Source organism: Varroa destructor, unplaced genomic scaffold, assembly GCF_002443255.2.
Source record: "Varroa destructor unplaced genomic scaffold, Vdes_3.0 BEIS01000002.1, whole genome shotgun sequence".
Classification (NCBI taxonomy): Eukaryota; Metazoa; Arthropoda; class Arachnida; order Mesostigmata; family Varroidae; genus Varroa; species Varroa destructor.
Window position 1 is genome coordinate 23,603,611 of NW_019211455.1, and position 14,038 is coordinate 23,617,648.

The 14,038-nt window shown below is 39.3% G+C and overlaps 1 protein-coding gene and 1 non-coding gene across 2 annotated transcripts in view; one reads left to right on the forward strand and one right to left on the reverse strand.

The window, feature by feature from the left end:
• Positions 1-6,356, forward strand: part of LOC111244700 (phospholipid-transporting ATPase ABCA1-like) — a 29,217-nt gene extending 22,861 nt beyond the window's left edge. Inside the window, exons 10-16 of the mRNA XM_022792037.2 lie at positions 287-415; positions 677-838; positions 935-1,076; positions 1,209-1,343; positions 1,576-1,806; positions 2,682-3,060; positions 3,322-6,356. Coding sequence (XP_022647772.1) covers positions 287-415; positions 677-838; positions 935-1,076; positions 1,209-1,343; positions 1,576-1,806; positions 2,682-3,060; positions 3,322-3,416 — 1,273 coding nt within the window. The 3' untranslated portion in view covers positions 3,417-6,356. The remainder of the gene's footprint in view (positions 1-286; positions 416-676; positions 839-934; positions 1,077-1,208; positions 1,344-1,575; positions 1,807-2,681; positions 3,061-3,321) is intronic.
• A 928-nt stretch (positions 6,357-7,284) lies between these two features.
• On the reverse strand, positions 7,285-7,581 carry LOC147757545 (signal recognition particle RNA). Its single transcript, XR_015322603.1, has one exon.
• Between the last annotated feature and the right edge of the window lie 6,457 nt (positions 7,582-14,038).

A 14,038-nucleotide genomic window follows, 5' to 3' on the forward strand; every position in this document is an offset into this window, starting at 1 on the left:
CTTGGAATGTATAGAGATTTTAAAAAAGTATAATTTGTTCAATGATTACCAATTTGGGCTAAGTTTAAACTTGAACATAAATTGACTGAGAGAATGATGTCTTTGTTTTGAGAGTTTTAATTCCAACTGAGCGATAAGATGACACAAGAATCTTTGGAAAATAAAATCGTTGTATCCAAGAAGTACACTTGGTTTTTGTGCGAAGGGAGTCGTTAAGGCTGCATACAGGGTGTGCTTTCTGAATTAGAATTCCACATGTATTAATTTTATGTCACGTGTATTATAGACAAATTCGGGTAATGTTTGATGCTTCGGAGCCGATGGACGAGGATGTGGTAATGGAAAGGCAGCGAGTTCTCGGGGGATGTGCGCAGGACTGCATTCTTCGAGTTGAAAACCTCACTAAAGTTTACCGGTGTTGTTACAATTCTTCTGTATTATTAATAATTCGTGTTATCATAGCAATAATAATTAATAATTTCTGAACAGTAAATTGGTTATCATTATGTATTACAATTGCATTTAATCGATGTAGAGAAGATTTATCAATTAAGAATAGTTGATTCGGTCAAAGTTTCTCAGGAGATATTAGACGGCCCTGGTGATCCCTTTCGGATCGTGAAAAATCGCTTTCTTTTTATTATTAACAACGGTCTGTTGCTATCGGCTGTTACAGGGAGGGTCAGCACGCTGCCGTCAACCATCTTTGCGTTGGCGTAAACCCTGGCGAATGTTTCGGTCTTTTAGGTGTTAATGGCGCGGGAAAAACAACCACATTCAAAATGCTAACCGGTAACACCACAATCACAGGCGGCAACGCTTTCATATGCAATTACAGGTACGTGCAGTGTGTATATATTGCTTATGTAACTCTATCGTGTTACTTTTATGTGTTGCCGAGTGTCTATGTGTTAAATGCGCCACCTTTTTACAGTGTGAAGACTGAACTTGATATGGCTCGGCAGCAGGTAGGGTACTGCCCCCAGTTCGATGCGATCGACCCCCTATTAACGGGCTACGAACATCTCGAATTTTATGCTCGTCTTCGTGGAGTGCCTGAAAAGAACGTTGCCAGAGTAAGTGATGCCCATCTATGTGTATGAATGTGTAAATAGCAACGCAATTAAAAAATCGGGAGGGTGACTAAAGCGCACTTAATCAACATATTAAAGCCTTAATACTGTTTGTGTCGTTTGTCTGTTTTCCAGGTGGCTGACTGGGGCATACGCAAGTTGGGTCTTCGAATGTTCGCACACCGTTGCGCGGGGACATATTCGGGGGGTAATAAACGAAAGCTAAATACAGCTATTGCTCTGGTCGGCAATCCACCTTTGGTTTTTTTGGTACGTACGAAAAAGCTCATGTAAAAATTGATATATTTCTTTTTGTGATTGAAGACATTTCTGTTGTCATTAGGTAAAGCAGCTACCTGCTATTGGGTATAACTTATAGCAACTTTTCAAGACCTTGATTATCGGCTACATATTTCGAGTAAAAATGAACCGTAAACAACTTGCGATCCGGTTGTTTTACATTGAAAACACTCATCTTAGTAAAAGCCTTTCTATAAAACAGGATGAGCCGACAACGGGTATGGACCCAAAGAGTCGTCGATTCCTCTGGGACTGTATCATTGACATAGTAAGAGAAGGCGGAAGATCGGTGATTTTGACTTCGCATTCGATGGAAGAGTGCGAGGCTCTTTGTACACGCCTGGCCATAATGGTCAATGGACAATTCCGCTGTCTTGGTTCAATACAGCATCTGAAGAATAAATACGGGGCTGGCTACACCGTCACCTTAAAGGTATGAACAATACCGTACGTATCGTTAGAATAATGTACTTTTTTTTGAGTGCGATACCCTAGCTAAAATTATTTATCAAGAATGTGTAAATAATATAAATGGCTGTCGTTGGCTACTGCAGATGTAACAGGTAACGTTCGTAATAGGTAACGTAACAAAAAAGGACAACGGAACTTTTTAAACGTTTTGTTAATATATTCGGTGCTAGCTTACACCTTAACTACTTCTGAAACAATAATCAAATACACCAGCCAGGATTTAAGGAATTCTGTTAATTCTATAAATGATCCTGTCCAGTTGCAGATATTTAGTAGACCCAGATGCAAACCCAGCTGACGTGTCTGCATGATCATCGCTGGAATACAAAGCGGATTGACTGGGATAAAGCAATACGATTCTATCCTCTGAGTTCGCAATTGCTCTGTACAGGATCATTACTTTGCAGGCGTCAAATCGAATTGGCTGACTCTGAACTCGGAGTATTAGAGCAGATATACAAGCTTTATGAAACAATGGATATGTGGCTTAATTTATCTTGTAGCACGATAGAAGAGAGTCAAAGCCAATTTACGCTTTTTTTTTTTTGTTAATGATTGAGTGATCATAGATTATATATGTGGTCATACGGATATTCGCGCTCAGCTTTCTGCAACCAGTTATGTTTCAATGGTCCAGCGGAATGAAATGGCGTGTGATAAATCATATAACTGGGTGAAATGAATCAAGTATCCCAAAGTGTTTATAAACACATATAGCACTTCCCTAAACCTCACGTCATGCCAGCTAAAACTGATGTTCGTTTACATGTATTGGATTTTCTTACGAAACGTATTTTGCTGTATATTGTACTATATTCGTGTACATTTTTGTTTCAGATTGCCACCGACGTCAATACCGTAATTAATTACATGGAACGCGTGCTTGGTGGCAAGGCACTGTTAAAAGAACACCATTTAAATCAGATGCAGTACCAGATCGATCCAAGTGTCCCCTTAGGCGATATATTCCGACACCTGGAAACTGCCCGCGCAAGCCCCGCCGGAATCGAAACACAGGTTGATTCCTTTATGGCCGACAGTAGCTTAACTGCCATTGAGTTCCTACCATGTCTCCTCGAGGATTACAGCGTGACGCAGACCACCCTCGATCAGGTATTTATAAATTTCGCTAAGCAACAGGGTGACGTCTCCGCTCCAGAACTGCCTAGACATAGTCACCAGCACAGCTTCTCGGGAAAACCCTCCAACGGAAGAGGTAAGAGTTAGTCAGTTAATAATATCGCGTGCTTCCAGCAGCTGTAGCGGCTCAGCTAGAGATTTTCTACGTTTTACTAATAAATCTATTGGTTTCGTCGATCAGTTTAGTTGGCTGCAGTGCAAATATATAGCTTACTTTTTTAATGTCTACACGAGATTATTCATATTCATGCGTTGTTTGATACTACATCACCCGTGCGTACGTACATCGCCGTGCCCGTCTGTCTATGACATGTTTGTGTGTGCATGAACGTTGCAGGCATGCTCAGGAAAAACTCGAAAAGAGCTCAAGCTGATGTCGAGCTTCGCGTTATTGACGCCGCTCTCGATCAAAGCAGTATTGCTCGAGTGTGAATTTCAACAACACTCCTAACGTCTATCGATTGTAGGCATAACAATCTCAAAAAGAAAACGACGAATGAATGGTATATTAGCGAAGTATCGAGCAACGCTCATACAGCGTTCAGCGTCGTAATGTCAGCGTGAGCAATGCAGATGGAATAAGCCAGCCAATCAATTTAAGCCTAGTACCCTGGAATGATCATCAATCAGCATTCAGTGATATATAGTAATTTAGTGAACTAGCAGAAGATAGATACGGATAGGACGCCGCTGTCTTTTGCAGGAGGAAAAGTAAGGGCCTAGGTAACGCTAGTGACAGTCGTGATCACAATGAGTGGCCGTGATAAATGTTACTTTCATTGTATGTTATGAAAGTTTATTTCTGATGCCGTCAACTAGGTCGCAGCACCGACTGGGAGATAATACCCGAGGGACGAGAACGAATCTGCTGATCCAAACCGGCAGTGGTGGTGGCTGTCATGGTAACAGGGTGGGGAAAATGGCAGGATTAATTCGGTGAAAATGTAGATCGGATTTTAGACTACTGTTATAAGAGGAGCATGTCTTCTAGCAGAAAATCTAAGCTGTTCAAGCCCATATGCCCACACAAACAAACCAAAACATTTACACACACACGCAAAAACCCTTTCGTATACATCACGAGTTATATGAAGAAGAGAACAGCGACGATCGTCGGTTTCAGCAAGTGCAAGCCTTTCGTATTGCTGTTTTGAACGAGCTGTATAAAAGACAACGACGAAAATCACAGAGCAGCCAAACGTCATCATTTTCCGATTTTCTATAGCTTGTCTTCAGCGAGCCAATGATTTTCGCAAGTAGGAATATTGAATGACGAGGTCGTTACGAGTAGGACGAGTAGAAAAATCTGAACAAGTGTTTTGCCTGTCTAATGGACATCTACGTTCTACGATTAAAGTTGATTTCTGTGCACGGTGTGCCGTTTACGTTTGTCTGAAGGTGAAAATACGCCTCTAGAAATGGAATATGAACAATTAGAAAAACGAATGGAATGATAACTATCTAGTTCTGCGCGATACGTGATGTTCCTCGTCCGATTGTGATTTTTGGGTTATTAGGATATTTACTATGCAGATAGACGATTTGACTAGCTAGTAATCTAAATACAGGCAAATAAATCTGCGAAGTGTATTTAAATGATACGAGTGATGCATGACGACGACGACGCTAACCTTGTCGAGTCTTGAGCGGCAGCGCTCTGGACCCGAACGTCCGGTTGATGTTTTATTTTAGGTAAATTGGTAAAGGACTGTTTTTGCGTACTAGAGAAGCGTTGTTTACCTGATTGGCATAGTTGTAGCTATGAAGGGCAATTCGTAAACACGTTTGAAATTTGCATTTAGATCCAACGCGTGACAAGTTCCTACTCTTAATGGCCGAAATATATTTCACAAAGTTACTCGCGACAATCACTATAATACTTCTGGCATGCAAAAAATCGTTTGCGCAATTAGCGCGAGTGACATTCTGCTTGCTCGATAATAAATTAGGGCCCGTACAAGGAAACTTCTCAAGGTTCCTACCCTCCAGAATAGGTAACCGCCTTAATATGCTTCGTAAAGCGCCGTCTAATGGCTTCAAGAGTGGTTTGAAAAGTGTTCGCAAAACGACGTTTCCACAAAAAAGTGAGCGCCAGGATGCCTGGTGGGGAAAAACAAACAACGAAGTTTCAAATCACGAGACGAAGCTGAAGGACCCACGTGGGTTGCGAGCGATATACAGTCGATAATGAACAGCCAACACACGTGCTCGGTCAAGACAGGAAAGGTCGGTCTTAATTTTTTCCAGGCGTACAATGTGATAGTAGATATTGATCGTAGAGTGAGCAATCTCCGTAGGCGAAGCAATGGCACAACAAAAAAGTTTTTATTATTATTAAAAGAAGAAGATAGCCGTTAAAAATATGATGGCTCTAATTCCTGATAGTACTATCATCGAAGGGTTGCCTACAACAGTATCAGTAATCTGTACACTTTAGCTTCTATCTAGCGTAGAAAAAATCGCCTATTTGTATCCACAGTACGACTGCAGCGCGCTAATAATAATCATATGAATGATGGCGGTACGATAGACCGACGACGACGGCGACGGCGATCGTGAAGGTAGACGCTTAGCTGGCAGCCAGAACAGACGACCTGTCCCATTAGTATCATAATTGTACTAGCCCGTCATAAATGCTGAATCGTACGTGCGCAGAAATGGCCAGGAGACCAAAGAGTCGCTGAGTACCTATTTCGGACGACGTTGAGTTTATATAGTTTGTTTATTGTTATTATCATTAAGAATACTTTTATAGTGATTAAATTGTGATCGAAGTTTGCGGCCGGACCTACGGCTGACGCGACCGTAATGATATCAATATTGACGGATGAAGTTTTAGACGAGCCTAATGCTAACGAGCGACGCAGACGAAACAAGAAGGAGGGGAACCATTGATTATATTCAGTCACTTTATTAATTACAGTATATTCTAAGCTTATAAGTAGCGTTAGTGATATGTAGTATGATGATAAAATATAAAAAATAATAACATCTATAATGAATATGATCACTCCTAACGATGATGATGATGCAGATGACAAAAAATATACGGACTGCGTCAATGTTGATTTGGTGCGCGTGGCCTCGTATGTGCCAGCCGTTAGTGAGTGTACGAAAAAAGCCTTCTCGATACACAAATATAAAGGGAGAGTAAGGCTGTTTAGCTTTGGGCGAAACGTTGTTGTCTGCAATGAAGGCTTCAAAGAGCTTAATCGGAATCATGAAAACGCCTAAAGGACGACAGATCGACCACCAGCCACTGTTTCCAGCTCAGGAAGATGATAAACAAATGTCTGATTTTTCTCCGATAGTAGGCAGGGCAAGATTTTTACTCAATCAAATGGCAATAAATATTCTTTATACAAACATGTATTGGTTGTGATTTTGCTTTTGTGAAAGGGTCGCTGGAATAAATAGAATCGAAACCAATCTAATGGTTAGCTAGATTATAGTATTTTCCGATAATCATATTAAAGCGTACGTTAAAGTTACTTGTTGATAAATGTACTATCTTGAATTGAGCTACTATTAGAATATAAGTTATTAGAGATAATTAACTCTGGCAAAATTTTAATTGTGCATTTGGCTTTCGTCTCTTGCAGCGGGTTTGTCAGTTACCAGTTACAGTGATTCGTCCTTCTGTTTGACGGTACATACCGTCTCACTAACTAAATTCTAAAGAAACGTATTGTGACAATATAGATATGACTATTTGTTCGGAAATACTCAAGGTCAGTCTTTTGCAAATGTATTCCCTAGTGGTAATTGTCTTTTATCGAGTAACTGGTTCAATAAGAGTGTATGGAATGTGGAACTTTATAGGGGATTCGGTACTGCGGTGGTTCTAGTGGTCATAGCATTGAGCAAACACGTTCTGTAGAGACGCCAGCCAGACAGCGTTGAAAGCCTTACTCATCAGATGAGCTCGACGTTATTTGAAGCCAGTTCTTATCCAGTTAGGTAACTTTTTCATAAAGAGAAGGGTTTGGAATAAAAAAATATAGTCGTTTAATATGACAAAAAATTTCGCTTTTAAGCAAGTCAGCTGTGACACAGTGCACTCTCTTGTCACTGATTTAAAAAATCCTAATCACTAATAGAAACCTCTCTAAGTTGAAAAATGCTTCTCTTTCTATCGAAATGATTTCATTTTTCACACGTTAGTCTCGGCTCCTATTTGAAGCCCCTTTTTTGTTTCACATTCTTTATCGCTATTATCAACGTATGTTTCAAACAAAACAAGCAATGCAACACTTGATATCGATTGCTCTCATCTGTCGCTGGCGGCTTCAAAAGGTGTAGGGTGCTAGGTCCAACCAGTAGGTTAGGCCCGACGAGGACGCCTATTCACGGGTGCGATCCCACTACTGCAAAGCGCGGGGACTTTTGCTTGCTGCGTTTCCGCCCTGAGCCGGTGCGCCCCTCATTATCCAACCTGGACCCTCCCAGTTCCCTGTGAAGCGCCCATGTAAACGCCTAGCTTAGTGCGGACACTCGATCGACATCGACAGTCAACGAGCGGGTGCCCCAACCCGTAGATGTCCCTTGCACCAGCCTCCCAGAAGCGGGATTACAGAGACTTGCCACTGCCTCCGGCGATATTGAGGCGGATTTTCTAGCTATTTAGGTATTTAATGATACCACAAGTATTAATAGTTATGAATTAGAAACGCATTCTTTTTACTTACATTAGAAATGTATTTGTGGCTCTTAATTCGTGCTGAAATACGAACCGGAACGAGTGACGAAAGGAGCTAGTTTTTGGTGTTGATTCAGACACACTGCTAAAACAGCGCGGTGCCAAGATATCTTTCGGAGAGGCCAATAGAATAACTGAATTTCGGTTCCCATGACAACGGGCTCGAGAGGATAAAAACCTTACAATTGTTAATCTTTACAAGGTAGGGCTGCGGTGGACCGTTTCGACTGAATATTAGGTTAACGCGTATGATTACGCGTGCCTGCATTTGCTTCGCATTCATTCAGCATGTTGATGATTGTTTAAGTGGAATTTATGGGTTAATTCCCCATGTTCTTTGTTCGATTTTGGTCGCTTTTTTATTGAAGGGTGCGGCAAAAGGGCTGAATCTGAAATATTTATAGATTTGTGTTACCTTTTAATTTAAGGTGGTTTGTCATTTTAACGGTGTGCAGAAACGAAAAGAGTAAAAAGCAGGAGATGTGAAATGTAAAATTTCATGATAGGAGCCAGCGACTGGGACATGTATGCTGTATCAACGGCTGGGAGAGCAAGTCCCGTTTAAATCATTGAGTTTTTTTAATCTTATTTTTCCAAGAATAGCTCATTTGTTCGTATTAGGTCTAATAAAATATTGCTATGTCTCTTTGGTACATGACGACTAGTTGTCACTGTCGAACTTCGTATCAGTTGGTAATGTAATAAAGGACGTCTACGTGTAGGATAAATTTACCGTCTACCCAATCTGGCAATTTACTCCTTGGCAGAATTCAGAACGTTATCAATCGTTTTAACTCCCAATTACTGCAAAACCACATGTTTTGATCTCCTTTTGCGGTGGTTGCTGGTTGCGTAGTACATGCATCTAAAGTTCTAAATTTCTAAGGTGTTTCTAAAATGTAAAAGGTGTTTAGCTGCTGCCAATGGAGCTAGTTACAGAATCACAGCGAAATCCACTCGTCAGAATGTGCCTTTTGGTCGAAACGAATTTAGGCTTGGGTTGTGAGTATAAACATTGTCAAGTTCTCTCGTTTATTAATGAGTTGATTTTTACCTCTCTTGCTCCATTCACTTACCCTGTTCACTAGCGGACTTTCCGTATTTCGCCACCTTTATACGATTACGTATAACGCTCTTGAAAACTCTTTCAGCTCGCGTTCCTGAATGGGAGCAATCAACGTAGTTGTAGTATTGAGTTTAAAAACAAAAGATATATTATCCCATTATGATATACTGAAGGAGCACGACTTTTCCTTCGAGTTCCCTTCCTTTTACAGGAAATATAGGAAAAATAAATAACACCAAGTAAACTTAGAACGTAAGTCTAATGTGATACATAAATGAGCTTCTTGTTTGTAACAGAAGTCCGTTTACAAGTAGAGCTAAATGAATTCTAGAAAATGTTCTCACAGATGCTGTAATAAATCTACAGCGTTTATTGTATCTAGCAAAACAATTATAAAGAGTAATTAATTATTGCGCAGTTACTACACACAGAGAAACAGACGGCCGTTTAATAACTTGTACATTAAACTTGCCAGTGTGATGATCATTTATGGACAGATAAACACGTGAATGCAGTTAGTTTTCATTATAAAAATGTTTTACTTATTCTAGTCGTTCTTTTTCTTGTCTTTGTCTGGCGGAACTTTTTAAACGCGCAAACGGAAAATTGTCTAGCATTGTATAACAACCGAAAATTATTTTTTAGAAAAGATGCCGTGTTACTGGAAGCTCGGCGCGCCGCAACGAGCGCCTGGCGTTACTTCTTTTGTAAATGGCTAACAGATTCACTATTCATTCCGTCCACATCAAAAAATTTGAAAGAAAAATGTTAAAATATAATTCATCTAGTAGTTGTAATAATGATACGAGATAATGCTACACAAACAATTCCAATACATGCTTCTATCGTGCATTAGAGTACGATACGTTCATAGAAACATTCCCATCTCTTTAAGCAATGGGATCTGAGACATGAACAAGCGATTTATCAGCAGAGATTTATGTTAACGATAATTAGTGAAGGGGGAACGTTTTCGTCAACAAGTCCCACCCGCGCTATGCCGACTACCCAGACAGACATAGACAATAGGTTGTTACCAATCAGCTTGTATGTATGCATAGTAAACTCACACAGACTGGGAACCGTTTCTGTTTGTCACAGCCCATTGCTGTGCATGCCGTGCCCACAAAACGTACCTAATAGGTATGCAGTCCAATCGATTGGGTAAGGATAAGCTACAGCTATCAGGGTCAGGGGTACAAGCCTAAGAAACATTCCTGATAAGAATCTTTAGCCGCGTTAAACCTTCTAACAGGTTGTACTAATCTTTGCTAAATCGCACACCGGATGTAGACTTCATCGTATTTTCTTTTTCTAAAGCTTTATGCCTGCGGCGATTGATTGATTGATTGACAGCGTTGACTAATTGCAGGTGTAATAAGTTTTTCGTCGTTTGATTTGTATGCTACAGTGGCCAAATATAGAGAAGGAATTCGTTTCTAGAAATTCTATTTATGGGCAAAAGAAAAGGGCAGCAGCTCTCTATTAGCAACTGTAAAGTGGTATCTTTGATCGTACGTGATGTAACGTCAGATCTCTAAGCAATGTCTAGTGTTAGCTTGCATTAGGACTTAATCATTGTTGCATTGAGCTGATGGACTCGCAGTAGAAATCGGTTGCCGGACGGTTCGTGCGCGGTGAAAAGGTAGGACCCTCAGCCGAAACTTACTCGCGCGCGTCATACAGGGTCGCGAAACGCTTACGAACCTGTAATGCAGAAGTATAGACGCAGTCTCTACAACCGCTACTATTCTGGCTAAACATAAGCATTTGCACGACGTAAAGACAAACAATCTCTTGAGTGATACATGTTTGCTGAATGTCTTCTTTCTAATTAGCTAGAACTGAGGTATAAAATCAGTAACCATGGTAACGAACCGGTAATTTTTAATAGGTTTAGGCTGAATGAGGTAGTGACAGATAGAAACAGGACTATTTCGATTATAATAGTAGCTCAATGGTCGTACTGAAACCTACTCTTTTTATCAAATGTCACGTTGCTACATAAATAATAGTCAAGCTAATAGTTACAAGATAGGATAATTACAATATTGTATAAAATAAAAGCTATATTTCAATCCAAAAAAAAACAGATTCGAATCGTTAAAAACACGAATAGAAGCAGAAAAAAAAAAAACAGCAGACTTACGAGGTAAAAAGCACGAAAAATAGCTCAATACATTGATATATGTCAGATTTATTATAATTAATAGCAAACATTCCGCGTTTGCTATTTTCTGATAAAATTTTGTTTTGTTCAACAAATCCTATCTGATTTTCCAAAGACGATTCTTAGACCAATTTTTTTCTGGTCGCTATTTTAAGCTTCAAAGTTAAACTGAATCTCTTTATCTTAAATTGTCAGATTTTTTTTCATTTTGTGAACAGCAAAATTGTTGTCTTTTAAAAAACCTATATCTACTTTCAAGTTAAAAAGCCATTTAAAATTTTGTGACGTAGGCAAAAAATTACAACAATGAAGAATAATAAACAAGAGAGCTTTCCGCCGGTATTTGACTATCAGCAGGTAGAAAAATAGCAAAATCTTAAAGTAACAATCAAACATTTTCTATACGTTAACCTGATACAAGTGTTGATGGTCAAATTCGTGCAAAGTATGAAATCCAAAACTTCCGTCCACTGAGAACATCTATGGCTGATTTTATAATAAATGGTGCACGTAATCAAGTTTCAATATTAATAGGCAGCGGATACTTCGTAATTTTAGGCCTTGCCCATTAGAAAAGTAAGTAATTTCCAACAAAAAAAAACTGTTGCAATATGCACGTTAAGTGACGATTAAATTCTGAAAATGCACTTGGTAAATGAGCACGACAGAGAGGAAACCAATGAGTTTTAAAGGATTCAAGGTTTTTCTGCAGTGATTGGTCTCTTACATTGCTCAGCTAATTGCGTCTCGAGCTCAGCTAGCTTGGTGTCAATTGGACAAAAATCTAGAACAAATCATGTGTCTAGGTGTGGCATACCCCTAACCCCTCTGAGCACGACAACGTGACCTTTGTGATGAGTCTTGTTGAGATGACTTTGACCTATAAATGGCTATTTCGAGAAGCGCCTGCAAGCCCGTCCTCTATTGGAGTAGATAATGCGGTCTGACGCCATCCAGCGTGGCACCACGGATACAAGTCTTCAGGCGAACGGCCGCTTATATGAACCGAGCTAAAAATACTTTCTATTGACATACATACCACAGAATTAAATCCACGGCAAACAGTTATTTATGCATCAAGTATAAATTGAGATATGCTCAGGTACCTATATTTTTTACATAATATTAGTTTATAAGTAATTTATGTAGCTGTATTAAAAATAGCACACTCCGCAAGGTAATTAGCGATTTACTGAAGAGGCATGATTTCGCAGATTCAGGAGGAAGGCGAAACAACTGAAAATTTTCCTTATAGGCTCGTCCACTTTATCGTCTAAGTGTATGACCATAACACGCGCAAGATCTCTTCTGTTGACAACAATGAGCATGTTATGGCAGCAAGCCATATATAACAAATCGAACACAATAATCAGATTGCATCTCATCAGCTGTTTCAGTGTGAAGATATTATCAAAGCCGCGTTCGCGATTAATCGATTTGAAGACAAGCGGAGCGTACAGCAGTTCATGCGAAACTGTTAGGTTTATCGTATGTACCAGAAATTCAGTCAAGGAAAAATGATCACAAAGCTGTTTTCGGTGATGTTTTAGTAATAGTTTTATAAGACTTGTCAAAATTGTCAGCAACGGTTTCGATTGGATAAAGGAAGCAATTGAGATATCCTGGTCACCCAGAAGTGCCGTCAACATTTAGTCAACGGACACGGCTTTTACCGTTAGCCGAGTATGACACTACTAGCAAAAAATGTGCGCTCGTTTTCCGAAGAAGTTTCAAACATGACCGTCCGACAACAAACTTGTACAATTCAACAACTTAAGGGCAATAAATCAATTAACATCAGCTTGCAAAAAAAAAAACAAGAATTGGATCTGAGCTTAGAGTAATGTAATTTTTTCTGACATAATTGATACGGCCAGTCAAATTTTATCGCTCGCATGATAAGAAAAATTATGACATCTGCAACGACACTCTAAGTATCACGTCTATTCTAGTTAATAGAAGCTTTGAAATTTAGAAATTTGCTGTAATTTTTTACAGTGGTTGTCTTAGATCGCCATGTTCCGCGCGGCAAATTTACTCGAAGGCCCGCACAGGAACTGCACAACGGAGTTAACATTGAAATTTACCATTTTTAAATTTTTAGACATTTAAGCGGTTAGTTTGAGAGGCCATACGAGTGCGAAAACGAGATGCAGCAGTATTTTTATTTATGACGTACAATATAATAATCAACTAATCAGTTTAGAATACCTTGTTATACCTTCGATATTGAGAAAAGGTACATTTGAATTAGATGTACATGTCAACTTTTTATGGATTTGTCAAATTCGCTGGTTCAAGGCTCGCCAGCGACATCTACTATACGACAACGGCGATTAAATAAAGATGAAAATGGCAAATATATTAAAAAAACAAAAAATTGTCAAGGTTTACCCTGTTGTAGCAATGTTCCAAGGAGCTTCTCAAAAACAGTAGGTTTATCGAATTGGAAATTAGATATAATTTGAGAAAATAAATTAACGGTGGAACTATATTTTTTTAAGTTAATTTACTTATAGATTTGGCTTTACGGCTATTATGTGATCATTTGTTATTGGAAACCCTAATAAATCACCTACAATTTTAGCATCGACTGCAATTCAGATCTTCTAAATTCAATTTATTTAAATTACACAAAATGGCGGTTTTATAGCTCAAGGAAGTCCCTATCCAACGGTTATCGAAGGACTTCTAGTCAGTAGTAAAGAGGCCCTAGAAAATAGCACAAATGGTAATATCATGGATCATACTACAGAACCAAAACAAAAGGGCGTTTACCTATTCATTGCATTCCTATTTGATTACTCCAGTTTACTTTACAGAGGTGCCGAGCGCTCCCAAAGTAATTGAGTACACTTTCGTTCCCATCTTATATCAGCGGTGGTTTATCATGCTGTAGGTACGAAAAGACGATCGAGGGCATCATTTCAAGTTTTTTTTTTTTTAATTATTTGTCCGAAATTATGAAGTACAGTTAAAGGCACACCTGTATCTCACAGACTTTTGTGCTGATCGTTTTATATAGGACTTAATTCTCGATTCAATCCTCCATTTTATAAAGACTATCGAAACCAACGAAATAAGCAAAATAGTCAACAGTGTCGTCAGCTACTTTTATC